The sequence below is a fragment of the Malaclemys terrapin genome, chromosome 8, assembly GCF_027887155.1.
Source record: "Malaclemys terrapin pileata isolate rMalTer1 chromosome 8, rMalTer1.hap1, whole genome shotgun sequence".
NCBI lineage: Eukaryota > Metazoa > Chordata > Testudines > Emydidae > Malaclemys > Malaclemys terrapin.
The window spans coordinates 68280984-68307985 of NC_071512.1; the positions used below are offsets into that span (position 1 = coordinate 68280984).

The 27002-nt window shown below is 40.7% G+C and overlaps 1 protein-coding gene across 1 annotated transcript; it reads left to right on the forward strand.

The window, feature by feature from the left end:
- Positions 1-686: 686 nt before the first annotated feature.
- AKNAD1 (AKNA domain containing 1) lies at positions 687-27002 on the forward strand. The gene is made up of 19 exons (XM_054037952.1): positions 687-797; positions 2516-3725; positions 4488-4547; positions 5023-5164; positions 5382-5533; positions 5640-5699; positions 6136-6269; positions 8601-8766; positions 9512-9684; positions 10160-10262; positions 10880-10986; positions 11617-11720; positions 11869-12013; positions 12478-12590; positions 14281-14403; positions 16284-16370; positions 18045-18129; positions 18944-19091; positions 26158-27002. The coding sequence occupies exons 2-19, from the start codon at positions 2574-2576 to the stop codon at positions 26290-26292; spliced, it is 3189 nt and encodes a 1062-aa protein (XP_053893927.1). The 5' UTR covers positions 687-797; positions 2516-2573; the 3' UTR covers positions 26293-27002.

Below are 27002 nucleotides of genomic sequence, written 5' to 3' on the forward strand. Positions count from 1 at the left end.
TGAGAGACTGGCTATGCTGATGTTAATTCCCAGTGTAGACTAGCCCTATGACATTCATCATCTTTCCTCCTGCTGCTGACTCCAAACCTCCATAGTCTGCCTGGGTTAGAGTTTTTGGTCCTGCTGTTACCCAAATTAGTTTTTTTGTCTCCTAATTAAAATTATTATAAATGCTAATCTAGGCACCCCCACAAACATTTGTTCCTGGTCTTGGGTCACTGTAGGCTGGGGCCTAAGAATAAGATGATATAAATTAAAAACACTTTATATATTTTAATATATATATTAATATATAAAGTACATGAAATCTACAAAACAAAAATAAATAATGTAGTTATGGCATTGAATAACCAATATATCTAATTGCTGTCCCCACCAAGAACTAGAAAATGTTTGTTTGCTGTGTTGTGGGGCCTTTTTGAAACCATTGAACCATAACTGACTGGAACATTATATTAGTAATATTAAATAGCAAGGTATATGGTTACACTTATTGAGAAACTGCGCTTGTACTCACCTGGCTGTGTTAGAGATAGGGTTACAACAATGTAACCAAATGCATCCACTATGAAACAGAGTACCTGTATCACGTGTAGACTAAAGCATTTAGAACTGTAAAAATTTAATACCTACCTAGGTATAAATTTCCAGAGCATCTACTATAACTCTAGCAGTGGTCTAGGAAATGTAACCATTCACCTACAATTGGTATTAGGGAGTATTTATTCTGTAGCTTTTTCAGATTTTGTCCACTTATTGCAGCAATTCATTTCAAGTCAACATTTTTAATGACTGAAGTAAGTTTCCTTCTATTTCTGCTGAAGTTTATGTTGCTTTCATATATGGTGTGAGAATTAGCTATACAATATCATTCCTCACTTTGTGAGGCTAAGAAGATTGCTGGGTAGTGTACTGAAAGAATCTACAGTACTTTATGTGACAAAGTACAAGAGAACAGGAATGGATTCAAAGAAAGAGGCTTTGTTGGGATCATCCGTGAGTACAGTTGTGTGAGAAATGCATTATGCTCTGTGAAGTGAAGGATGAGAAATGAAATTGTATTGCACAGTAAATTTCATTTTGTCTAAAGAAAAGTTACTTGTTTAATTCCCCATATTTGTCTTTTGTGTCTAGCAAATAGATGATATATGTGCTCCCAAAGGTTCAAAATATCTCTGGAAACCTTCCTTAAAGCAGCAGCAACACAGTCCCTTGTGTGAAGGGAGAAGAAGACATATGTTTTGGGTCGTATTATTTTGGTGTACAACATTATTCTGCTATTTATAGAGGCATGTAGAAGAGTGCTTTCCTAGTAAAGTATCACAATAGTAGTAATGATTAGGGTCTCTTATTAAGATTAGGTCCCCATTGTGCTGGGCTCCATATGCACATATAATGAAAAGATGGTCCTTGGCCAAAAGAGTTTGTAGTCAAAGGTCTTGGAAATTTTACCATTGGAGTAAAAGTACGCCAACACTGAGTACCTTTAAAAGTCCCACCCATAGTCAGGCTTGGCCTTAGAATTGGAAGGGCCAAGCTGCTAGAGGAAGAGGGGAGGATCACTTGATGAGTCCCAGTCCCACTGAGAGAGGGGAGAGAAAGAGTCATTTTATGATTTGAGAAGTCAATAGAGGAGTTGGCATGTGCCCAGAACCCTTTCAAAATAAGTGATTGAGAAGTATAAGACTCACACATTTAGAACACTTACGTGAGGCTATAAAGGTGGGGGATGGCTCCTAACTTCCTCTCTTCCTTTCCAGCACCTGTTTGTACAACACACTAGCAGCACTCAAATAATACTGATAAAATAATACCTATAAAAGTGAAAGCAACCACATAAGTTCTCATATGAAGTGTTCAGTGTAAAATTAAAGGAATTTTTGAATTCCATCTCATTAGAAAAGCTATTTTTCTTAAGGTGACCAATAGCAAACCGCACTGTACTCAGACTGCTCTGCGTTGTGCTGGCGGTAGTGGCCAGCAAGGTGTAATTCCAGCATCTGAAGATTGCTCTTTCTTCTCCCAACGCTGCTATATGAGTAGTTGGCTGGTTAAGATGCCTTTACTGCTGTAGTGAGGACAGAATCTAACCCTGTGTGTAGAAAAATCCATCTTCATGTTATGCTGATCTTGGCCCTTATTATGCATAAAATAGGTGCTTTTACTGTTCTTGGCTCCATTACTAACTTCATTCATTTTTATTTAGTTTGTAAACACTGCAGTTTACAAACTAGTAAAGACAAATATCCTGGTATTATAGACTGTGGGCCACATCCTTTCCCCAGTAATTTGATATTTGTGTAACTCTATTGACTTAAATAGAGTTGATCCTGATTTATACCAGTGTAACCGAGAGGAAAATCAGGCCCTTTATGTACATGTCTCCCATGAAGAAGACTATGGAAGTTTGTGTGGAGAAGGACTGCAGGATCAGATCTAAGATATATGCTTATGCTTTTACTTAATATATTGTAAGATATATTTAAATGTGAGCTAGTTTTCTCATGTATTACAGAACTTGATACATACAAATTAAAAGCTCTACATGAAAGCTGAGGACCAATGAAATGTAAATGGAATATAATCAAGACATACAGATTAGGACAAGTAAAAGCAGACAACATCACCATCTGAAAAAACAAGTGAATAACATATTATTAGATAACTTTGACTATCCTGAGGATGCAACTGATGAGGAGCAAGAAGACTTACCTTATGATGGAGACCTAGAAAGAACTTATCATCACAATAATGAATCAAATAATTTGAAAGCCTGTGTTTCTGTAGAAAACATTTCTGATAATTTCTTAAATTTGACCTGTTCTGAAATTAACAGAAGTTTAAAAGAAGAAATAAATTATGAAACACAACAGCTATCTCAAGAAAAGGTCTTCAGCCACCGTACACCCGCCACAAGAACAAATGGAATAATGATTGAAATGGCAATAGAAGCTCCTGTGAGTGGCATGCCTTTGGAGACAGAATTATCAGTTGGAGCTTTTAACAGCCTAGATAGGAAGGAACATTTCACCAACTCAAAAATTTCTGATGTTCTTTTGCGTCATTTTTCCAAAGAAGAGTTATCAAACACAAGCCAATTAATTGATTGTGAAACTATCCCAGAAACATCCTTTACTGAAAGTGTTGATGAAACCATCCTCACTAAAACTAGGATTTCAGAATGTACCAAGCGCACTTTACTAACAGAACAATGGGCAGAGCATTTTGAAGACTATCATTTAAACAGACAAGAAGAAATATCTGAAGATGATTACAAAGATAAAAATTTGCTAGATGAAAATAAATTTGTTATAGATGACAGTGCTACTTCTTATGGTGATGAGAAAGACTGCATACAAGAAAATTCACAGTTGATAGCTGAAAATGAAGATACAAATAATTTCCAAAACATAAGAAAAAATCACAGTCACCAAAAAGGTTTGTTGGAAAGAACAGGTTCATCTCATGAACTCAAATATGGTCAAGGCCAAGTTAATTATTGTCTTCCTGACTTCTCTAAAGTTGCTCCAAAAGTCAAAATACCAAAAAGAAATAACAGTGATAAATCAGCTCCCATAATTAAAAGAACCAAATTCTCGCCTAATTTGGTTGGTAAATCAGCAATTGTGAACAATGTTTTAGAAACTATGAATTATTTTGATTCTGTTGAAGTAAAGAATCAAGAAGAAGAAATGAGAATTCCTGAACTTTTACAACAGCTAGAGGTAAATGAGATCTTTTCAGATATCAGTCCTGGATTTAATAAAATATTTATGCCAAGGGAAATGAAAGAGATAGTCCATCAGAGCCGATCATGAGTAGTCCTATATGCAAGTGGTTCCACTGAAGTCAGTGGTTCTACTAATTTAATTAAGAATTACTTATACGAGTAAAGGATTGTAGGATTGGGCTTTCAGTCTATAACTTCCATAAACTGACATATTTTATGATGTTATAGAGTGATACCTTAATTATTAATAATTTAAAAGTTTCCCTTCAAAATATTATGAAATTGGTTATAGTCAATTTCATTTTTTAATTCTCACATACTTGCAAAACGTTGTTTCTAATACTCTCGGAAAATGTTTAAATCCCGCCAAAATTATTTTAATTGAAATGTTTAATATTTTAAAGAAATAATTAAAGGTTTGTTTTCATATTGTGTTTTAACCAGATCCTATTTACGTCAATGGTGATTTTGCCAATGGATCTTTAAGATTTATAAATGTCTTTGAGGATCACCTATGCTACCTGACTGATTCCCTTTAAATGATTTGTTCCAATATTTTAGGATTTCCTTTATTCTGGTTGTAAATAGATCATTTAACGGTCACTTTTAATATTTAAACTCAGTCATTGAGACTACTCACATCTGTAAAGCTAAGCACATGCTTAAATCTTTGTAGGATCAGGGCCTTAGTGTATAAGGAAGACTTATTACAACACATTAATACTTTTTTTCTTTATTATTTCTGGATTAATGCAAGTTGCTGACAAAACATGCTGAGGCTCAGAATCGTATTGATCATTTGAGGTTTGATCCTAAGGTAAATCTACCAGAATATTATAAAATCAGATAAATTGTTTAGGAGAGCTTTTTCTTAGTACAGTATATTTTCTCTCTAAGGGTCTGATATGAAGCGTATATTCTACTAAACAACCTTTTATATTGTTGTTCCTATTTATAGAACTTCTCTAAAGATAGATTTGGCTAAGTAACTTGAGACTTCTAGATGTCTAAAACACATACAGTGAGAATAGGCCAACTAGAAACATACATGTTCATAAGTTGGTGTGTTTATGGGAAATAAACACAGATATTCTGAAATTTTTCAATATGTTAATAAAAAGTGAAAAATAATGTATTCCATATTTTTTATGTGTAATTTAAATAACTCCTTCTAACCAACTTCTGTAAGGATATACAGTATTAAAATAGTTTCCTTTTAGCATTCCAAGTAAATATTTTTATATATAAAGCTGTTCTTTTATTTTAAAATATTGTTTTGTATATTTTAACAGATATATACTCATTCAGCTTCTCCTAATCCAAACCTTTCCATTCACTCAAGATGTATGGGTGCAGCTTCTGAAGAGTCTATATTTCATCCCCTTACTGTTCCTATCCAGCCTCTGCTTGGTTTGTCCCAAGCATCTTTTTCAGGTAGTTGAAATTACAGTGGTTATACAAATAACAGAGGTTCCTTATTTTACATAATTGTGCACTTTGTTATTCTGTTCCATAATCATAGAAACGTAGGACTGGAAGGGACCTCGAGAGGTCATCTAGTCCAGTCCCCCGGATTAATGGAATAATAATCTGGAAAGCTGTATACAGAAATCCAGTTGGTACTTTACTCTTTATTTTCATTATGTTATAGGATTACAATCTGGGAGAATGATTTCATCATTACCGTCAGCCAATTCAGCAGGAAAAGTACACTGTTTAAATCCTAACTTGATGCAAAATACAACAAAAGGAGAAAAGATGTCTCAAATGCTAAAGGAGCAGGCAGAGCAACTGAAAGCTAAAGTAATATGAAAGAGATTTATTTCAATACTTACTTAATATTGATGCTCTTGGTTTTTTTTTATGAAATCTAAAATCCCAAATACAATCTACCAATTTTCTATTGAAGGTGGAAGAATTTTCTAAATGTATAATGCAGGAGGCCTTCCCTTTGCAAGATCACTGTCTGGTAAATTATTTTTTTCACATGTATTGCAGGGAATTGAAATGTGCTTTAAATGGCATTGGACCTGTATTTATTGTGGTGAAATTTTCAGTGTTGTTCAGAAAGATATATTTAATAACAAATTAAACTCTTTCCTCCATTCCAGAATTAAGTTATAGGCATGAAAAAGGCCAAGGTGAAGTTTGAGACTGACAATATGTGTCTGAATCCCCTAGACTCCTTTGAAAATCTTAAACCAAACTATTCATGAAGGCAGCCCTTACTCAGGGAAATTGCCATTGAAGTTATTATGAGTTTTGTTTGAGCAAAGACCTGAATCAATACCCCACAATTTAACCGTCTATTTGTACATCTGCTGTGGACCACAGAGTGTTGTTAATTGTTCTGTCCAATTAAATAGTAAAGTCATTCATTATTTACATCTCTTTTATTGGTGAAGGTATTAAAAGAACTAAAAGGATACCTGGACACATTGGAACAGAAATATTTAGCCACTAAGGAGGAGCATCGTGGTTTACAGCTACAGCACTACAATCACAAATCCATAAGTGTTGGCGAGTTTGATCCCGACAGGTCAGAGATGCCTGCTAAATAGTATGTCTGTATGTCTATGCTCCCATAGTATATGAGCACCTGGCAGTCATTAATTAATTTATCCTCACAGTATCCCTGCGAGGTACAGAAGTAATATTGTTGCACATTTTCAACCTGAGGGGCTAGTCAGATTTTGGGGCCCTGAGGATGTTCCAGTTGGATGTAGAAGTTGATGGAGTCTGGTATTCACTTTGATGCAGTCTTGTTTAGTTACAATGAATGTGCAAAGTCCTGCTTCTCCAAACACAGGAGGAGCTCAGAACAAAAGAAGCAGTTTCGTAGCTTACAGCAAAGCCTTTTCAGACAACAGACCCAAAAGTGCTCTCCAGTTTTTCCCAGGGTCACACTGTGCTCGCAGGTGACTTCATGGCTCTCTTGCCTTTTTTTTGGCCGTTGCCTCTCTGACTCCTCTTATTGATTCTCAGTTTCTGACAGTTAGGAAGTTTTTCCTAATGTCCAACCTAAACCGCTCTTTCTTCAATTTAAGCCCACTGCTTCTTGTCCTATCCTCAGCCGTTAAGGAGAATAATTTTTTCTCCTTCCTCCTTGTAACAACCTTTTATGTACTTGAAAACTGTTATCATGTCCCCCCTTGGTCTTCTCTTCTCCAGATTAAATAAACTAAATTTTTTCAATCTTCCCTCATGGGTCATATTTTCTAGAGCAGTCTCCAAACTTTTTTGATCATGCACCCCTATCAGTAAAAAAATTTTGAGCACGCACCCCCTGCCATGCCGGCTCTACCATTTTTGCCAAAGCAAAAAAAAAAGAAAACCCGCTCGGCTCCCGCCCGAACTGTCAAAGCAAAAAAAAAAAAAAACGCTCCTCCTGCTGCGCATCCCCAAGGCTCCTCTTGCGCACCCCATGGGGTGCGCACACCACACTTGGGAGACCACTGCTCTAGACCATTTTTGTTGCTCTTCTCTGGACTTTCTCCAATTTATCCACATCTTTCCTGAAATGTGGTGCCCAGAACTGGACAAAATACTCCATTTGAGGCCTAATCAGCGCAGAGTAGAGCATAAGAATTACTTCTTGTGTCTTGCTTACAACACTCCTTCTAATACATTCCAGAATGATGTTTGCTTTACTTGGCAACAGTGTTTCTCTGTTGACTCATATTTTGCTTGTGATCCACTATGACCCCCAGATCCCTTTCCACAGTACTCCTTCCTGGGCAGTCATTTCCCATTTTGTATATATGCAACTGATTGTTCCTTCCTAAGTGGAGTACTTTGCATTTATCCATATTGAATTTCATCCTATTTACTTCAGACCATTTCTCCAGTTTGTCCAGATCATTTAGAATTTTAATCCTATCATCTAAAGTACTTGCAACCCCTCACAGCCTGGTATCCTCCGCAAACTTTATAAGTGTACTCTCTATGCCATTATCTAAATCGTTGATGAAGATATTGAACAGAATCAGACCCAGAATTGATCCTTGTGGGACCCTACTCAATATGCGTTTCCAGCTTTACTGTGAACCACTGATAACTACACTCTGGGAATGGTTTTTGAACCAGTTATGCACCCACTTTACAGTAGCTCCATCTAGGATGTATTTCCCTAGTTTATTTATGACAGTTGTCCCCAACCTTTTCAGGGTCATGCCCACTTTACCTCTGTCTGCACACACACACACCCCGGGAAGCAGGCCGGGAGCGGGGCCGTGGCTCCCAGCGGGGGATGGACAGACATGGGCAGGGGCAAGGGGGCTGAGGCTGGGGCCAGGGCCAGGAACAGAGCTGGGGGTGGAGCGGGGCTGGGGTGCGCTCCCTCCCTGCTTCCCATGGGGAGTGCACCCCCCCACACACATTCCTCTTTGCCCCCCCGAGGGGCATGCCCCATCATTTGGGAACCATTGGTTTATGAGAAAGTCATGCGAGATGGTATCAAAAGCCTTACTAAAGTCAAGATATACCATATCTACCGCTTCCCCCATATCCACAAGTCCTGTTAAATGTTATTAAATTGGTTTGACACAATTTGTTCTTGACAAATCCATGCTGACTGTTAGTTATCACCTTATTATCTTCTAGGTGTTTGCAAATTGCTTAATTATTTGCTCTATTATATTTCCAGGTACTGAAGTTAAGCTGACTGGTTTGTAATTCCCCGTGTTGTCCTTATTTCCCTTTTTATAGATTCAAGCAGTTAACTGTGGTTTAATTTAATCTATTTAATTTTGTAATGGTATTGTTTTATTTTTGGACAGTGCTGCAACTTTGATACTGCAGTGATATACAAAAAGCCAGAAGTTTATTGAAAGGCTGATTATATAACTCTGTGTTTTGTATTTGGCTTTAGAAAGGTGGAGGGGGAAATATTTAGGCTTGGTATGCTGCTTGAAGATGTCAAAGAGAAAATTGATGACAATATATGTAGTCCATGTCCATCTTCATTCACATCTCCTACATCTCCTTCGCTCACGCCATGTGAATCTGTGTGTTCATCCTGTTCTCATCTTTGTGAGGTAACTCATCAAGTTCTATAATCTACAGACCAAACTCTTCTTTCAGTTACACTGATACAAACCCCATTAATTTCAGTAGGGTTGCGCAAGTATACCCAAGAAGAGAATTTGCTCTTATGTTTCTAAGAGTGAATATCTTGCTACAGTGCAGAATGTTAATTCAAAAAAGTAATGTATTTTATTCCTGAATGTAAACTTTAAGATATCTCATTAGCCATGTTGATCAAAACCTAAATATGTGATTACAGTTGTGTTGGGGGAAAAGATTCCCAGTCTCAGTGGGGGAAAAAAATTGTTTTCAGAAAAGCAAAATAGTCTAATCTTTGCAAAAATTTAAAAGCAGTTTTTGCAAGTGAATCACTGCCATTTAATAGAGAAAAGCTATGAAAATGGTAACTTTCTGCTTCAGTGAGATTCATAAAAATCTCAGTTTGTCTCAAAGGATCAAATTCTTTTGTGTCACAGAAAGCTGGTGAAAATTATAACGTTTAGTCCTGGATCATAGCTTGCAAAGTGGAAATTGGTGGTTTCCCACTGTTCTACATGTGACCAAGCTAAATGCTTTCTAACTGTACTAATTGTTTGAAAATATCATATGAATTCTGATGATTCCTCCTTTGAATCCTGAATTGCATAGATATTCAGGAAATCTTGGATTGCAGGAGGCAAGATTTTAGGGAATACAATAAATGACAATCTATTGTACATGTCTTTATGCTATCTATAATATGGTTATTTTGTACAGAGCCTTGTGGTTTCAAGCATTAGTGATCCTCCAGAAAGGTCTGCTACTGAAGTGAATTTTCATAATAATGAAAGGAACGAGGGAGAGAATAGAAGTCATGCAATCGATGTGATCCCAAAGAAAACCAGTCAGCTTTCTTTACAAGATGACAATTGTGATCTTTTTCCTAAAATGTAAGTGTTGAACTTTCTGATAGGTATTGAAGTCATTTACTAAAATGGATTTATAATTACTTATTAAGTATGAAGACATTTATTGAACGTATCTGATCAAATGTCCACTGAAGTCAAAAGAATATAATTAATTTAACTGAGTGTTAGATCATGCCACTGCATGGCCTCGATTGTCACCATAGATATTCAAGATGGAAAAGACATATTGGGGGACCTGATCCAACAATCCTGCCAGTGCATAATTTTTCCCTTCAGTAGTTTTTTTTAAAACAGGTTGAAGGTATGTCAATATCCAAAATCACTACCTATTCCATTCTTTAGTGACTCAACAGAGTATTAGTATATTTCTGTGTGTTGTATCTTTGTTGAATCCAGCCCTGATGGAGAATCATTTGATGATAATCTTGCTAAAAAACAGTGTTTTTAATATGTTTGAAAAAACAGTATTTTAAAATAAAAATTGCTTTTCCCTTAGCCAATTGGGATTACAAAAAAGAGATGCATCTGCCTATGTAAAAGGAATGGAGCCCCTGGAAAAAGCAGAACTGCTAGCAAATAAGCACTCTTCAGATGTAATGGTACAAGGTCTATTTTCATGCATAATTAAATTTTTTGGATGAACTTGTTTGTTTATTTTATCCAATGGGATAATTTATTTTAGATTATATTCTACTGTCCCAATGTTAAGTTTGCACAACAAGCCAACTCAACTGTTGTCATTGTTGAGGTACTACAGTATCTCAGAACATTGCTGTACAAATGCCAAGTAAGATGATTCAGGTTTAGGAATGTTGCTGTCAAAACTTGTGAAGCATTCATACTGTGCTTTGATTCTGAGGGGAACTGTTCTGGAAGAAGTTGCATAGGCAACTATTGGATTTTAAATAGTATCATTTGTGCTTGTTTAGGGCTGCAAGGAAAAAAACATGAATCCTTGCCAGATCCACTGAAACCTACACTAACAAAGTCATTTCACCTTTGTGTCTCACTATAGAATGGGGATAATGTGCAGACTCTGTGCAGTCCATTTAATATAGCCTAGAATTGTAAGTGGATAATAAAGCAAGAAAAAGCATTGCTAAAGCCATGGAAAAATTATATCCAAATATATGTGTTACTCACATTATATTTCTTGAGAAATACACAATAATGTGAATAAGTGTATAAAAATCTTATGTTCTGGTTTGTGGTACAGCAGTGCTTCCTTGCACCTGTGGCAGACAATGGGCCTGGAGGCCTGGAATCCCAAAGGCAGCTTATATTAAGTCAAAAACGTAACACTAATCAAGAAAACCCAAAAGGGTAAGTGCTTTATGTATTTTGGCTGATTAAAAATATTTGTAAACGGCCAAAATGAGTGTATGCATTCATGGATACAAGTTGTGCTGTTGGACTCTGAAATTTAATGCATAGTGGTAGGCTCAATTCAAAGTAAAGCTGGTTGTCTTTGAACATGGGAAGATCTGGTTGGAAACAATTATTGTGTTTCTACATTTTACACAGGCAATAAATCACACAGGATGAAATCTTGACCCTACTAAAAATAGCAAAACTTCCTGTGACTTCAATGACAGCATTTCTCTCAGTGAAATCCAACCCTATCCAGAGAACTAGCACAAGGCCTATTACATCACTTAAGTTCCACTTAAACATTATTTTGAGGGCTTAAGTAGAGCATAGGTCTTATGTTGGCCTTCTGCATGGAAGTGAATTTCACCCACGGTAACTAAAAGTTAAGTAATAAATTAGTTCTACAATTATATTAAAAATATTGGAGACAAAATCCAACATCCAGATTAAAAAAGGGCCTTGCCTGAACAGTGAGAAGCACAAGTAAAAAAGACACATTTGTGTAGACCTTCAGCATTAAGTTTGGTTGTTTTACTTACTTTTATCATATTAGTACTTCTGTATGCTGTCTTGTTTATTCAGGAGTTTAAACTTTTGGCAAATGAAATCTCCACCCAAAACCAAGTCTTACAGTATGTGCAATTTGGAACACAAAATTATTAATCTAAATGTGCAGCAAGAGCAAGGTAGGAGAAAGAGGAAAATGCTTTTATTTAATAATTTGTGTCGTTTCAATAATTTTATTCCATTTTATTCAATAATTTGTATAATTTCATAACTCTGATAAAACTCACCCACTATCCAATTCTTTCTTTTTTCCCCGGATCATTTTAGGCAATTTAGTCCATCCCTCAGATCATTGTTTTTGTGAAAGGGTAGAAAGCTGTTCAAATGCACATGAAGCTGCTCTATATCCCAAATGGAAAATACACTGGTCAAAAAATGCAAACAAAGAACTTTGTTCCTGTTCTGTCAATAGGTGAGCATGTGCTGACTATCGCTCTAAGCTCCAAAACAAATCAAAACATTAACAAACTTCAAAAGTATTCCAGAGGGTGTTATTAGAGTAATTGTGTCCTTCTAACCATTGTGCCTGTCTGTGTTCATGTGTGCACATGTATATAAATGCACACACCTAAGATTTCTTAAGTGCTTTGCTGAATAGAGGTGGGGTTACTCACATGCTTAACTTTAAACACGTGTTTAACTGTTCTGCTGAATCTGGGTTTCAATGCCATGATCCATACTATAATTCAAGGTGTAATGTGATTTTTTCCCAAGATTAGACCATTTAGTATGGATATAGTTCATATGATGAATAAATCTGTTTTTCCTGAATTAATAATTTGGCAATATTAATACCATAGGTATTAATGCTCAAAAACTTTTCATACAGTTAATATTTAATTCAGATCTTGTACTATTTTTGTTTTTATCATGTAGAAATAAAAAGACAGAGGACAGAAAAACTGATAGTGAAAAGTCAAAATGTGGAAGGTATTCAGTCTTCATTCAGGAAAAAGCAGTGGAGCTAGATTTGTCAGGTACTAACCTTTGTAAGTAGAGATTGCATACAGTGGCCAGAACTGTATATTTAACTACTGTTGAGTCCTTATAGTAATTTGATGTCATCTCACAAGACCTTCAGAGTATGAAGATCTTAATGGACTTTTACCAAACTTTACTGGCTAGGCTACTAGGACCCCATTTTCAAACAGGCTTTCAAAAAAGCATCCATGACACTTCCATGTGTAGAAGGGCACTGGTGTGTACAAAATTCCGTTTTGCTCATGCATGTGCAGGTTTTTGTATATGCTAACTAGTGCACTCCCAATTTCAGCATATCTCTGAGGATAGTTTGAAAACTTGACCCCTAAAGTGTTTCAAAATTTCCGGGCCAGATTATTTCCTCCCCAATGAAAAAGAGTGAGGATTTTTATGAGAAAATCTCTGCCCAGCATCCCTTGTTGAGATTATTCCCCATCATTCTGCTGATGGGAAGGAGGGTGGAAATGCCGTCTTAAACCTTATGGATCCTTCTTACAACCCTTGCGGCCTCCCCAGCTCCTTAACAGCAGTGTTCCATTGGAGTCTCACTGCCAAGGATGTCCCGTGCCCCATTGGGCAGGGCAGCTCCCAGCTCCCTCAGGAGTTCAGTTAACTTCTCTGGGGGCAGAGGAAGGACAATAGGCAGTCTTTCTTCCAGCCAACCCTGACTCCACACCCTCCCACTGCACTGTCCTGTATCGAGGATGGTACTGTGAAGGTGAGCGTACTCCATGTGTGAATTGGAAGGCATGAGCTGTTTCTGGATTTGATTTCAGATCAGAACATGTGGGCTTGTCCCACCTGAGTTCTGGGATACTTTTTGCCCCTCTTTTCTCTGTGATGCCTTTCCATTTAGATACATATTGATAACTAATACTTTAACTCTATTACCAGTGCTGTTATATGGATCAGCTAGTACAGGGGTAGGCAACCTATGGCAGGTGTGCCAAAAGCAGCACGCGAGCTGAATTTCAGTGGCAATCACACTGCCCGGGTCGTGGCCACTGGTCTGGGGGGCTCTGCTTTTTAATTTAATTTTAAATGAAACTTCTTAAACGTTTTAAAAACCTTATTTACTTTACATATAACAATAGTTTAGTTATATATTATAGACTTATAGAAAGGGACCTAAAAACGTTAAAATGTATTACTGGCATGCGAAACCTTAAATTAGAGTGAATAAATGAAGACTCAGCACACCACTTCTGAAACGTCGCCGACCCCTGAGCTAGCACAAGGTGTTATATGAGTGCCACGCTCAATACTCTCTCCTCCACTCTCTTTTATGGTCCCCTGGGTTTCCACTGGTTCTGGAGAGGCAGGTCAACCTTCAGCAATTTTAAGGAAAAAAATTACTGAGTCAGACCTCAGTGGGACAACCTACCTTAGGACAGGAAGCTTGTCTTGTGTAAAGGCACAGGCCTGACACTGGTGAGATTCGAGTTCAGTTCTTAGCTTCGACACATATGACTTTGTGCAAGTCAGTGCATCTCTCTGTGCCTTAGGTCCCCATCTGTAAAATGGAGATGATACTTCTCTCCATCACAGGGATGTTGTGAGGAGAAATTCATTAATGTTTGTGTGACACTCATATCCTAGAGTGTTGGAAGCTATGTGGGTACCTAGATATAAAGCTACAGCACCCAGCTTATGAGCTGTAATATTTATGTAAGACCTCTTTGATACAATTTCTTTTAGGCAGTGATTCAGAAGACATCTCATTCTGTGATTCCTTTCGTGAGTCACACAGTGATGAATTTCTGGAACACAAGACTAAAAATTATAAATCACGTAAAGCAGGATTAAAAGAACAAAGCAAAGGTATAGTGGTTTCATAGCTCCAAAAACATGTTTGTGTGGAAATGTTGTTTGCAGTGTAATATTTTACCTATATCACTTGTTTGCAGGTCTCAGATGGAGGTGCAATAGGGGAAACAGAGACTGGTTTAAACTTGGGAATTATAAAGAATTTGTTCAGTCCTGCACCTTATGTAGAAATAAAAAGCTCAGTTCAACTCGTGAGTATAGTGTGTTGCCAAAAAGGTTACAAACTACAAGCTAAGCTTTACATGGCACAGACCCATGAGTGGAATACACATAGGGACTAGCACTCGAAGAAGAATTAAATATTTAGTTCCAAAGCTACATAAGGAGCAGTAACCCAAAGTCTAGCCTCACCTCAGTTCTTCCACAACCACAGTGGAACTGTCCATTTTTCACTTGGTGGGAGTGATGACATTTCCAGTTTTCCACCAACCTCTTCAAAATGCCGAAGTCACAGGCACCACCACTATGCCAGCAGTCATTTCCTGTTGGCCACCTATACAGTGTGGTCTAGAGAAATGAACGGAAATTCCTCAGTTCTTATGCCACCTCTGCCACTGACTTGTGTTAACTTCAGCAAGTCAATGAGAGCCTGGTTTTCAGAAATGTCGAGCACCCGCAGCAACCTTTGAAGTCTCTTAAATCTCTGACTATTTCCTCATCTGTACAATGGAAATGATGATACTTATCTGTTTCACAGGGCCAGAGTGAATATAAATTAGCTAGGTTTGAGAGTGGTAGCCGTGTTAGTCTGTATCAGCAAAAAGAACGAGGAGTACTTGTGGCCAGTAGCATAGTTGGGGGGAAGCGGGGCAGCGGCCGCTCCCCCACCGAGCACAAGTGGCACCTTTTTAATTTTACTTACCCAGGAGCAGGAAAAAAAAAAAAGGCGTCACCCGCTGCAGCGCTTTTACTGACGGGGCGGCGCTCCGGGTCTTCGGTGGCACTTCGGTGGCAGGACCTTCACTTGCTCCGGGTGTCTTCGGCGGTACTGAAGCTTCATCGCCGAAATGCCGCCAAAGACCTGCAGAGCGAGTGAAGGTCCCGTCGCCGAGGTGCCGCCGAAGACCTGGAGCGCTGCCCCGTCAGTAAAAGTGCTGCAGCGGGTGGCGCCTTTTTTTTCCCACTCCCCCTCTTCCCTCCACCTGGCTACGCCATTGCTTGTGGCACCTTAGAGACTAACACATTTATTTAAGCGTAAGCTTTTGTGGGCTAAAACCCACTTCATCGGATGCATGCAGTGGAAAATACAGTAAGAATATATATATATATATATATAAACACAGAGAGAACATGAAAAAGTGGGTGTTGCCATACCAACTATAACGAGTGTTATATTTCTTGAGAAACTGCTGAATTAGAATTAATTTGCAAACTAGACACCATTAAATTAGGCTTGAAAAAAGACTGGGAGTGGATGAGTCATTACAGAAAGTAGAATTATTCCCCCTACTGTTACTCACACCTTCTTGTCAATTGTTGGAAATGGGCCATCTTGATTATCACTACAAAAGATTTTTTTCTCATGCTGACAATAGCCTACCTTAACTGATTACACTCGTTATAGTTGGTATGGCAACACCTACTTTTTCATGTTCTGTGTGCGTGTGTGTGTATATATATATATATATATATATCTTCCTACTGTATTTTATACTGCTTGCATCCAATGAAGTGGGTTTTAGCTCATGAAAGCTTATGCTTAAATAAATTTGTTAGTCTCTAAGGTGCCACAAGTACTCTTTGTTCTTTTTGATAAATTAGCTAATGTTTCTACATGTTGTTTGGAAATGTAAAGTGTTATGCAAGTGCTACATTGTATTAATGTATTTATTATGATAATGCTAAGTTGTCATTACAGTATGCTTTCTCAACAGCCTTACAATACAGGGATTGGAATATAAATTTCTGCACTAGTTGTCAAAGAAACAAATGCAGCAGGGAATCTGACAAGAATAATATTGGTAAATGATTCCAGACTATTGGTCTTAATTATGTTTAAAAGATTTTGCCTGGCAGTTATGCTTTATAGATCATGTGCAAACTTTTTAAAGACACTTTTATAGATAGTATAATGAAATGTACAATAACAAACTGAAGTCTGATCTGATCAAGAAATGGATTTGGCTAAAGAGGGAAGGGCAAAGAAGAGAGCCCACCATTTTGAAACACTGCTGGAATGATGATATGAGAAGCAAACGTACTCAGGGAGTCTGAGAAATGCATCTAAAGTTAGGTTATTTTTTATCCTTAATGCAGGGTTCCAAAGTGCTTCACAAACTATGTACATAGAGCACCAATGAAATGCACTTTGGAATTGCGTAGTACATTGGAAAAAAATGGCACAGTGATCACCAGGAACAATCTGGACTGTTTTCCCTTTCTAACTTGACTTCCAGTTAGTGGGTACCTCAGAACATTATTAACTTATTTATAGCTAAAATATGGGTGCTCCTTTCCATTTTCCTGTTTGATATTTAGGGGACCTCTTAAATGTCTGTTCAGAACATGGGGGAGGGGGAGCTGTTAAAGAAAGTATCTTGACTTCCACAGCTTATACATAGCACACATAATAGAAGGTGGAAGAGATGAATGAAATATGTTGGGTACAGTGGGAGAGGAGGCAAGGAAAAAAGACAAGAGGCAGATCAAGATATTTCATCTTTACCCCTTCTTTCTCTGCCATTTGCTTCAATTTCATGTCATCTTTTTACTGCATTCCTCCTCCTCCTTTGTTTTTTGCCTTTTCAGGATTTATTATCCTTCTCATATCAGGTTTTTTGAGCAATCATGCAGTACAGGACTTATTCCTAGAGATTGTTGATGCATTTGCAAGCAGTATTTCCAACCTCAAATATTTAAAAATTATGAGTCAGGCCCCCCACAAAAAGCTTGAGATTTTAAAAAATGATACAATTTTTAATTCTTTTGTCTTCTCATTTTGAAGCATTTTGGGTGCACTTAGGTCACAATTTCATTCTTTTCGCCACAATTATAAGGGCTAGAAAGATAATTTTTTAAATTAAATCTGAGATTCTCAAGTATTAAAAAAACTTCTGCAACTGGGGCTTTAAGACAAACAGCAGTCATGATAAAGACATGATAAAATCATGCAAGTTGGCAACACAGTGCATGTTTAAAGAATGTTGGGTTTAATTGTTAAATTGATTTAGTAAAGAAATAAATCTTTTGGATATTAGAACTAGAGTGGGCCTTTCCAGTGGAGATATTTTTGCAGGGATTCCATTGATTGGAGCTGTGGCGTTAACAAATGTCAGGTCACACAAGGATCCTAAGAGCCAAGGCTGTGGAATAGTAAACTGTTAAAATCCACTTTGTGTTGATGAACAATTAGTATTTAACTGTAATACATAGGGGCGAAAGAGGTACAGCGTCAAGACTGTATGATGCTCTCTGGTAACATACCTAAAAACAGACAACTGGCTCTGATCTTTTAACGTTGTGTGCACGTAATTCCATGCCTAATTTGTCTGTTCCATTACTGCAGTTGGCCATGGTAACTGAGCGCACACACTTTTAAAAAAACAGCCCATTCTGTCATTTGTGCTAAATATAAGAAAGTATAGTTTTCTATATATTTGTTATATTTTGTTTAATTATGGCCTCCAAAATTTCAGCTTCTTCACAGAAGAAAAGAATTGCCGCCAATAGTGTTTGTACAAGTAAGCAACCAGATCAATTTGTATACAGACTTTCTGACAAGTAAGTGTTACCAGTAGCTTAATATAAATTAGTATCACAGAAGATGTGACTATTGAAGATATAGTGTGGGCCAAATTCACTAATGTCATAAGTGGCACAACTCCATACCTATGCAATATGTACTATATATTAGAATAGTAGTCACTAATGAAAGTAAAATATATAATGTAAATGCAATTTTGAACAGATTTAACTAGATTTTTTTCTGAAACTTTTCGATTACATGGAAGAACTAGAAATTTAGCTAATTCTTTTAGTATAGGATCCAGTCAAGAGGTCTCTTTTCATTAACTAAATGTGTCATTATCATTCCAGATAACAGTCCTGGCAGTGACGTTGTGTATAGGAATAATGATACTGCAGTACTATTTATCCATCTCAGAAATGTCTTTTCCTATTTTTACTTGTTACTAATATTAAATTATATCTGGAGTATATGAAGTAGGACAGGTTCTTAATTATAGTGTTGACAATGTATGCGGAGGTAGGGAATGTTGGCCAAGAAATTAAATAAATGAAAAGCTTTTTGGGCTTCTCTCCTGCTTCCAGAGCAGGCAGTGCTACACATTCTAATGAGGATAATTAGATGATGCCAGATTCCCTGAAGGTTTGTTTGTCTGTGACTATAAGATGTATGTTATAAATGTAACACTAACTATGCAGTTGTATTTTATGATTAAACAAATGAAGAACTCTACTGAAATTATGATGCAAGGATGCTAAAAAGTTATAGACATTGAACACACATTGTTTAAACACATTTTGTTTTTAACTATAAAATGTTTTTCTGAATATTTTATGTATTACCTTCTAGAGACAACTTAGAGACTCCCAAAACCTGCTACTCAAGGATGTATGATACAATTATTCTTTCACCTCACTACCTAGCCAGCAGGAAGGTTTATGGAAGTAAATCAATGGTCAATATTAGAAACAGACACATCAGTTATACTGACACAAAGGTAAGAATTTAGATTGTGATTTTAAAAAATGTCTAAGTGACTCGGGAGCAACAAGTCCCACTGACTTTCAGTAGCACTTTTGAAATCTCACCCATAGATGCTAATGATTATAATCCAACTTGTCTTGCATTCAGTGCCTTGTGAGGTGCTAAAGGTGTCTTGTTGGCTTTTAAATATGAGTGTGTGTTATTTATTAACGTGTCATGTTGAAACTGGCTTATTCTTAACTTTTTTTTTTGCTTCAGTAATAGTAGGTTCCATTTACTCCAATAAAACAAATATATCCCTTATCAGCACAAGGCATAAGTATTGTCACTGACCCAGCTGCAGGTTCCATTGAGGGAGTTGAAATACATCAGTCACTCAGAGATCTGGAATGAGATTCTGTGCTATGCCGCTAAAATACACAGCACAGAACTTGCAGCTTAGGTAGACAGGAGGCGAAGGTGGCGTTAAGCCACTTTTACACTTTCCTGATCTGGGGCTGCTTTGTCGCCTACACTGTAATTTAGACAGCCCTGGAGGCCTGTCTAAACCAGAGCAGTCTCCCTGTAATGCCCAGAATTTCTCCACAGTGCTACATAGAGAGCTTCTCCCTCAACACACTTCTCCCTCCCCCAGTATGCCCCTTACACCAGGACTTGGGAGAGGATCCTTTGAAAGCAGTCTTACAGCTGTTGCCTGCAGCACCTGCACTGGGGGAATCGAATCCTCCCTTGGGCGGATACAGGGATTTTAGGGGTTCTTTTACACAGAGTAAAGGGGCTAAAGCTGGGACTGTTATGCTTTACATACAACAAGCTAAGAAGCAGTCACAGTCCAGGCACTTCATGCACCAGACTGTAGCCCTAGCTGTCTCTTAAATGCCACACTCATGCAGTGGGAAAAGGACATGTTAGGGCTAGCACTATGGAAGTGTGGAAATCCTCTGGGTGCGATGGCTTAAACAGTTTAAAAAAATATAAAGTATTAGCTAACTCAGGCCCTGAGGCAGTCCAACACAGGACTCCAGCATCAGAGTAACCTGAAGGGCTTCTCAGTTCTAGTCCTTCCAGTCCACCCCTTTCCTGGTGCCAGAATTCAGTCATGTTGTTGTCTGATCTCATTCAGGACCTCTCTTGTCCTGTCCATTGTCTGTACATGCAGTTGCATCACGCTTCTTAACTACAGGGTACTGCTGGCTCCCTGTTATCAACAGCTTGTGTTCCTACTCAGGGTATGTCTACACTACGAAATTAGTTCGAATTTATAGAAGCCGGTTTTATTGAAATCGGTTGTATACAGCCGATTGTGTATGTCCACACAATAAAATGCTCTAGGTGCTCTAGTCGGCAGACCGCGTCCACAGTACGAGGCTAGCGTCGACTTCCGGAGCATTGCACTATGGGTAGCTATCCCACAGCTATCCCACAGTTCCCGCAGTCTCCGCCGCCCCTTGGAATTCTGGGTTGAGATCCCAATGCCCGGATGATGCAAAACAGTGTCGCGGGCGGTTCTGGGTACATGTCGTCAGGCCCCTCCCTCCCCCGTCACAGCAACGGCAGACAATAGATTCGCGCCTTTTTATCTGGGTTACCTGGGTTACCTGTGCAGACAACATGGAGCCCGCTCAGCACAGCTGAGCTCACCGTCACCATATGTCCTCTTGGTGCCGGCAGACGTGGGACTGCATTGCTACACAGCAGCAGCTGCTAACTGCCTTTTGGCGGTAGACGGTGCAGTAGACTGGTAGCCTTCATCGGCGATCTGGGTGCTGGCAGCCGTGGGGCTTGCCTTTTGGCAGTAAATGGTGTATTATGACTGTTAGCCGGCCTATTACAAGTCGGGTCATCGCACATTAGCAGAGTCTTCCCTGAGCAGCAGCTCGTGCAATAGGCCTGAAGACCATCGTCATACACCGCCCCGTATTTGCTGCCAAGCACCCAGAAAGATGCCGAGGGCTATCAGTCACGCTGCACCGTCGTCTTAAGATGTAAAAAAATAGATTTTCTCTGTATTCATTTGCTTCCCCCTCCCTCGGTCAAATCAACGGCCTGCTAAACCCAGGGTTTTCAGTTTAATCTTTGGGGGGGACCAGTCTGTGACAGTTGTTTGTGTCTCTCCCTGATGCACAGCCACCGTTCTTTATTTTAATTCCCTGTGCCTGTACGCCATGTCGTCACTCGGCCCCCCTCCCTCCTTCCCCTAGGCCGTCAGATACTACGTTTGCGCCACAGCTCGAGCCGAGAAGCGGTTCGCGACTTTTCTTTGAATTCTGGGTTGAGATCCCAATGCCCGGATGATGCAAAACAGTGTCGCGGGCGGTTCTGGGTACATGTCGTCAGGCCCCTCCCCCCTCGTCACAGCAACGGCAGACAATAGATTTGCGCCTTTTTACCTGGGTTACCTGTGCAGACAACATACCACGGCAAGCATGGAGCCCGCTCAGCTCAGCTGAGCTCACTGTCACCATATGTCCTCTGGGTGCCGGCAGACGTGGGACTGCATTGCTACACAGCAGCAGCTGCTAACTGCCTTTTGGCGGTAGACGGTGTAGCATGAGTGATAGCCGTGGGGCTGGCAGCCGTAGTGCTGCATTGCACCAGCCCCTTCCAGGCGATGGTATATTATGACTGGTACCCGTCATCGTCATACTGGTATGGCTGTCAATCATGGCCACCTGGGCAGACATGCTACTGTTTTGATGATGACGGTTACCAGTCATAATATACTATTTTCTGCCAATTGCCCAATATTGTCTGCTAAGCACCCAGAAGAGGCCGAGGGCGATGCTGGGTGCTGGCGGACGTGGGGCTGGCAGACGTGGGGCTGCATTGCTACACAGCAGCAGCCCCTTGCCTTTTGGCAGATGATGGTATATTATGATTGGTACCCATCATCATTGTACTGGTATGGCTGTCACTCATGCTGCAGCGTCGGCTGCCACCTTAAGATGTAAAAAATAGATTTGTTCTGTGTTCATTTGCTTCCCCTTCCTCCGTGAAATCAACGGCCTGCTAAGCCCAGGGTTTCCAGTTTAATCTTTGGGGGGACCATTCTGTGTGACAGTTGTTTGTGTTTCTCCCTGTTCCTGTACCTGTACGCCATGTCGTCACTCGGCCCTCCCTCCCTCCCTCCCGCCCTCCTTCTCCTGGTCCATCAGATACTACTTTCGCGCCTTTTTTCTGACCAGGCGCCATAGCTAGCACTGGGATCATGGAGCCCGCTCAGATCACCGCGGCAATTATGAGCACTATGAACACCACGCGCATTGTCCTGGAGTATATGCAGAGCCAGAACATGCCAAGGCGAAACCCGGCCCAGGCGAGGAGGCGATTGCAGCACGGCGACCACAGTGATGAGGAAATTGACATGGCCATAGACCTCTCACAAGGCACAGGCCCCAGCAATGTGGAAATCATGGTGTCACTGGGTCAGGTTGATACCGTGGAACGCCGATTCTGGGCCCGGGAAACAAGCACAGACTGGTGGGACCGCATCGTGCTGCAGGTATGGGACGATTCCCAGTGGCTGCGAAACTTTCGCATGCGTAAGGGCACTTTCATGGAACTTTGTGACTTGCTTTCCCCTGCCCTGAAACACCAGGATACCAAGATGAGAGCAGCCCTCACAGTTGAGAAGCGAGTGGCGATAGCCCTGTGGAAGCTTGCAACGCCAGACAGCTACCGGTCAGTCGGGAATCAATTTGGAGTGGGCAAATCTACTGTGGGGGCTGCTGTGATCCAATTTGCCAGGGCAATGAAAGACCTGGTGATAGCAAGGGTAGTGACTCTGGGCAACGTGCAGTCAATAGTGGATGGTTTTGCTGAAATGGGATTCCCAAACTGTGGCGGGGCCATAGACGGAACCCATATCCCTATCTTGTCACCGGAGCACCAAGCCACCGACTACGTAAACCGCAAGGGGTACTTTTCAATGCTGCTGCAAGCCCTGGTGGATCACAAGGGACGTTTCACCAACATCAACGTGGGATGGCCGGGAAAGGTACATGATGCTCGCGTCTTCAGGAACTCTGCTCTGTTTCGAAAGCTGGAGGAAGGGACTTTCTTCCCGGACCAGAAAGTGACCATTGGGGATGTTGAAATGCCTATCGTGATCCTTGGGGACCCAGCCTACCCCTTAATGCCATGGCTCATGAAGCCGTACACAGGCAGCCTGGACAGGAGTCAGGACCTGTTCAACTACAGGCTGAGCAAGTGCCGAATGGTGGTGGAATGTGCATTTGGACGTTTAAAAGCGCGCTGGTGCAGCTTACTGACTCGCTCAGACCTCAGCGAAAAGAATATCCCCATTGTTATTGCTGCTTGCTGTGCGCTCCACAATATCTGTGAGAGTAAGGGGGAGACCTTTATGGCGGGGTGGGAGGTTGAGGCAACTCGCCTGGCCGCTGATTACGCGCAGCCAGACACCAGGGCGGTTAGAGGAGCACAGCAGGGCGCGGTGCGCATCAGAGAAGCTTTGAAAATGAGTTTTGTGACTGGCCAGGCTACTGTGTGAAACTTCTGTTTGTTTCTCCTTGATGAACCCTCCAAACCCCCCCCCCCCCCCCCCGACCCGGTTCACTCTACTTCCCTGTAAACCAACCACCCCACCCCACCCTCCCCTCCCCTCCCGCTTGCAGAGGCAATAAAGTCATTGTTTTTTCACATTCATGCATTCTTTATTAGTTCCTTACAGAGGTAGGGGGATAATTGCCAAGGTAGCTGGGATGGGTGGGGGAGGAGGGATGGAAAAGGACACACTGCATTTTAAAACTTTAACTCTTATTGAAGCCCAGCCTTCTGATGCTTGGGCGATCATCTGGGGTGGAGTGACTGGGTGGACGGAGGCCCCCCCACCGTGTTCTTGGGTGTCTGGGTGATGAGGCTATGGAACTTGGGGAGGAGGGCTGTTGGTTACATAGGGGCTGTAGCGGCGGTCTCTGCTCCTGCTGCCTTTCCTGCAACTCAACCATACGCTCGAGCATATCACTTTGATGCTCCAGCAGACGGAGCATTGCCTCTTGCCGTCTGTCTGCAAGCTGACGCCACCTATCGTCTTCAGCCCGCCACCTCTCCTCTCGTTCATGTTGGGCTTTTCTCATCTCCGACATTGACTGCCTCCACGCATTCTGCTGTGCTCTATCAGCCTGGGCGGACATCTGCAGCTCCGTGAACATCTCGTCCCTCGTCTTACGTTTTCTCTTTCTAATGTTCACGAGCCTCTGCGAAGGAGAAACATTTGCAGCTGGTGGAGGAGAAGGGAGAGGTGGTTAAAAAAGACACATTTTAGGGAACAATGGGTACAGTCTTTCATTACAAGGTCGCATATTTCGGCTTGCAGGCAGCCATCGTAGGCCACAGTGTTTTGGCTTTTTTAACCTTCTTAACATGCGGGAAAGGTTGCAAACAGCAGCGCATTTCCCATATCAAGGATGAATTGGGTTGTCCATTTAAAATGGGGTTTCAATGTAAAAGGAGGGGGCTGCGGTTTCCCGGTTAACATGCGGCACAAACACAAGTAAACCACCCCCCCCCCCCCCCACACACACACACACGATTCTCTGGGATGATCACTTCACCCCTCCCCCCCACCGCGTGGTTAACAGCGGGGAACATTTCTGGTCAGAATAGCAGGAACGGGCGCCTCTGAATGTCCCCCTTAATAAAATCACCCCATTTCAACCAGGAGAGCTTTCTGGAGATGTCCCTGGAGGATTTCCGCTCCATCCCCATACACGTTAACAGACTTTTCCAGTAGATGTACTGGCCGCGATTGCCAGGGCAAATCAATCATTAAACACGCTTGCTTTTTTTTTGTAATGTTTACAAATAGTTACAAAGTTACACTCACCAGAGGTCTCCTGTGTGCCCTGAGGGTCTTGGGTGAGTTCGGGGGTTACTGGTTCCAGGTCCAGGGTCACAAACATATCCTGGCTGTTGGGGAAACCGGTTTCTCCGCTTCCTTGCTGCTGTGAGCTACCTACAGTACCTCCATCGTCATCTTCCTCGTTCCCCGAACCGTCTTCCCTGTGTGTTTCTCCAGTGAGAGAGTCATAGCACATGGTTGGGGTAGTGGTGGCTGCACCCCCTAGGATCGCATGCAGCTCCGCGTAGTAGCGGCAAGTTTGCGGCTCTGCCCCGGACCTTCCGTTTGCTTCTCTGGCTTTGTGGTAGGCTTGCCGTAGCTCCTTAATTTTCACACGGCACTGCTGTGTGTCCCTGTTATGGCCTCGGTCCTTCATGGCCTTGGAGATCTTTTCTAATACTTTTCCATTTCTTTTACTGCTACGGAGTTCAGCTATCACTGCTTCATCTCCCCATATGGCGAGCAGATCTCGTACCTCCCGTTCGGTCCATGCTGGAGCTCTTTTGCGATCCTGGGAGGACTCCATGACGGTTACCTGTGCTGATGAGCTCTGCGTGGTCACCTGTGCTCTCCACGCTGGGCAAACAGGAAATGAAATTCAAACCTTCGCGGGTCTTTTCCTGTCTACCTGGTCAGTGCATCTGAGTTGAGAGCGCTGTCCAGAGCGGTCACAATGAAGCACTGTGGGATAGCTCCCGGAGGCCAATAACATCGAATTCCGTCCACACTACCCCAATTCCGACCCGCAAAGGCCGGTTTTATCGCTAATCCCCTCGTCGGAGGTGGTGTAAAGAAACCGGTTTAAAGGGCCCTTTAAGTCGAAAGAAAGGGCCTCGTTGTGTGGACGTGTCCAGGCTTAATTCAGTTTAACGCTGCTAAAGTCGACCTAAACCCGTAGTGTAGACCAGGCCTCAGCTTTTCACCCAGCCCTTCGCAGTCAAGTTCCAAGCTGCTGCCTCCAGCCTGCTCTCACTGTCAGGCTGTCATTTGGCTCTCTTCTTGAGCCAGATACCCAAATAAACAACCAAAAATCTAAAACGCAGCACTTTTCAAAATACTATAGGGTAGAATTGTTGAAAATGTTACTTAGATCCCAGGTTGAACATTCCTTCCCCTTCTGTTTTTTGTGTTTGGGAACATTTACCTTTAAAGCATATGTATTATCAGAGAAAGTAGATATTAACTATCCAACAATTTGACTATGTTTTATGTCCACCAGATTTTAAACTCTACTTTGGATCATGCAATACAGACTGCAACCACTTTGAAGGAAACTACAGAACGAATGGTACAAGTAGTTGCAGAAGATCTAGCTAAAGTTAAAACTCATCGAAATAAGCAGTTTTTTAGCTGATCTGTTTCAAACATTTGAATTTGTCAGCTGAAATGTAGACAGAACTTTGAGTTGTGAAAAATGTGCATTAACAAGTTGTGCAAAAGTTAGGAGAGCAGCTGCCCTTAGGTGTGATATTAGCAACAGTTTAAGAGCAGAAAAACAAATCAGAGTGCCACGTTTATAAACCAAGAGCCCTTGAAAGTTGTCACATCTATTAGTGAAGAATGGCCATATAGCTGACTTCCTTCAGCCTTCAATAATGGTAGTTCTTTATAGAATTGCTCTAGGTAACCAAGTTTAGCTGTAGTTTCTAAAATGTGTAATTTGGGGCCAAGAAGATAACATCTCATCCGTCAGTGTGTTCTCAGCAATATCACAACCCACCTCTGTATCCTGCTTGGTATTGGACATCACAGAGAGAAACAACTGAAACCCTTTGTTCCTGGATAATCTTTTTATAATGAGTTTTAGCTGTAACATTGTCAATTTTTGAAGGACATATTCAAAGAATAGTTTGTATTGTTAAGCATATGCTTTTGTGCATCTCAGTAAATGATCTCTCATCACTCCTGTTTATATTCTAAAATGTCAGTATCTGTACTGTGGCATTCTTAGTATCTGTTAGATTTGGCTTTCATAATACAAATCTTCAGCTATTTCAGCATTATGAATATAAAAATTGCAAATGGGCTAAACTCCTCTTATGCCTGTAAGGAAATCTGGCACTA

Coding starts and splice junctions, on each gene's coding strand:
- AKNAD1 (XM_054037952.1), top strand. CDS start 2,574: ATGGAATATAATCAAGACATACAGATTAGGACAAGTAAAAGCAGACAA. Junction 12,014..12,477: donor TGTTCCTGTTCTGTCAATAG/GTGAGCATGTGC, acceptor TTTATCATGTAG/AAATAAAAAGACAGAGGACA. Junction 16,371..18,044: donor ATCTGACAAGAATAATATTG/GTAAATGATTCC, acceptor CCAAAATTTCAG/CTTCTTCACAGAAGAAAAGA.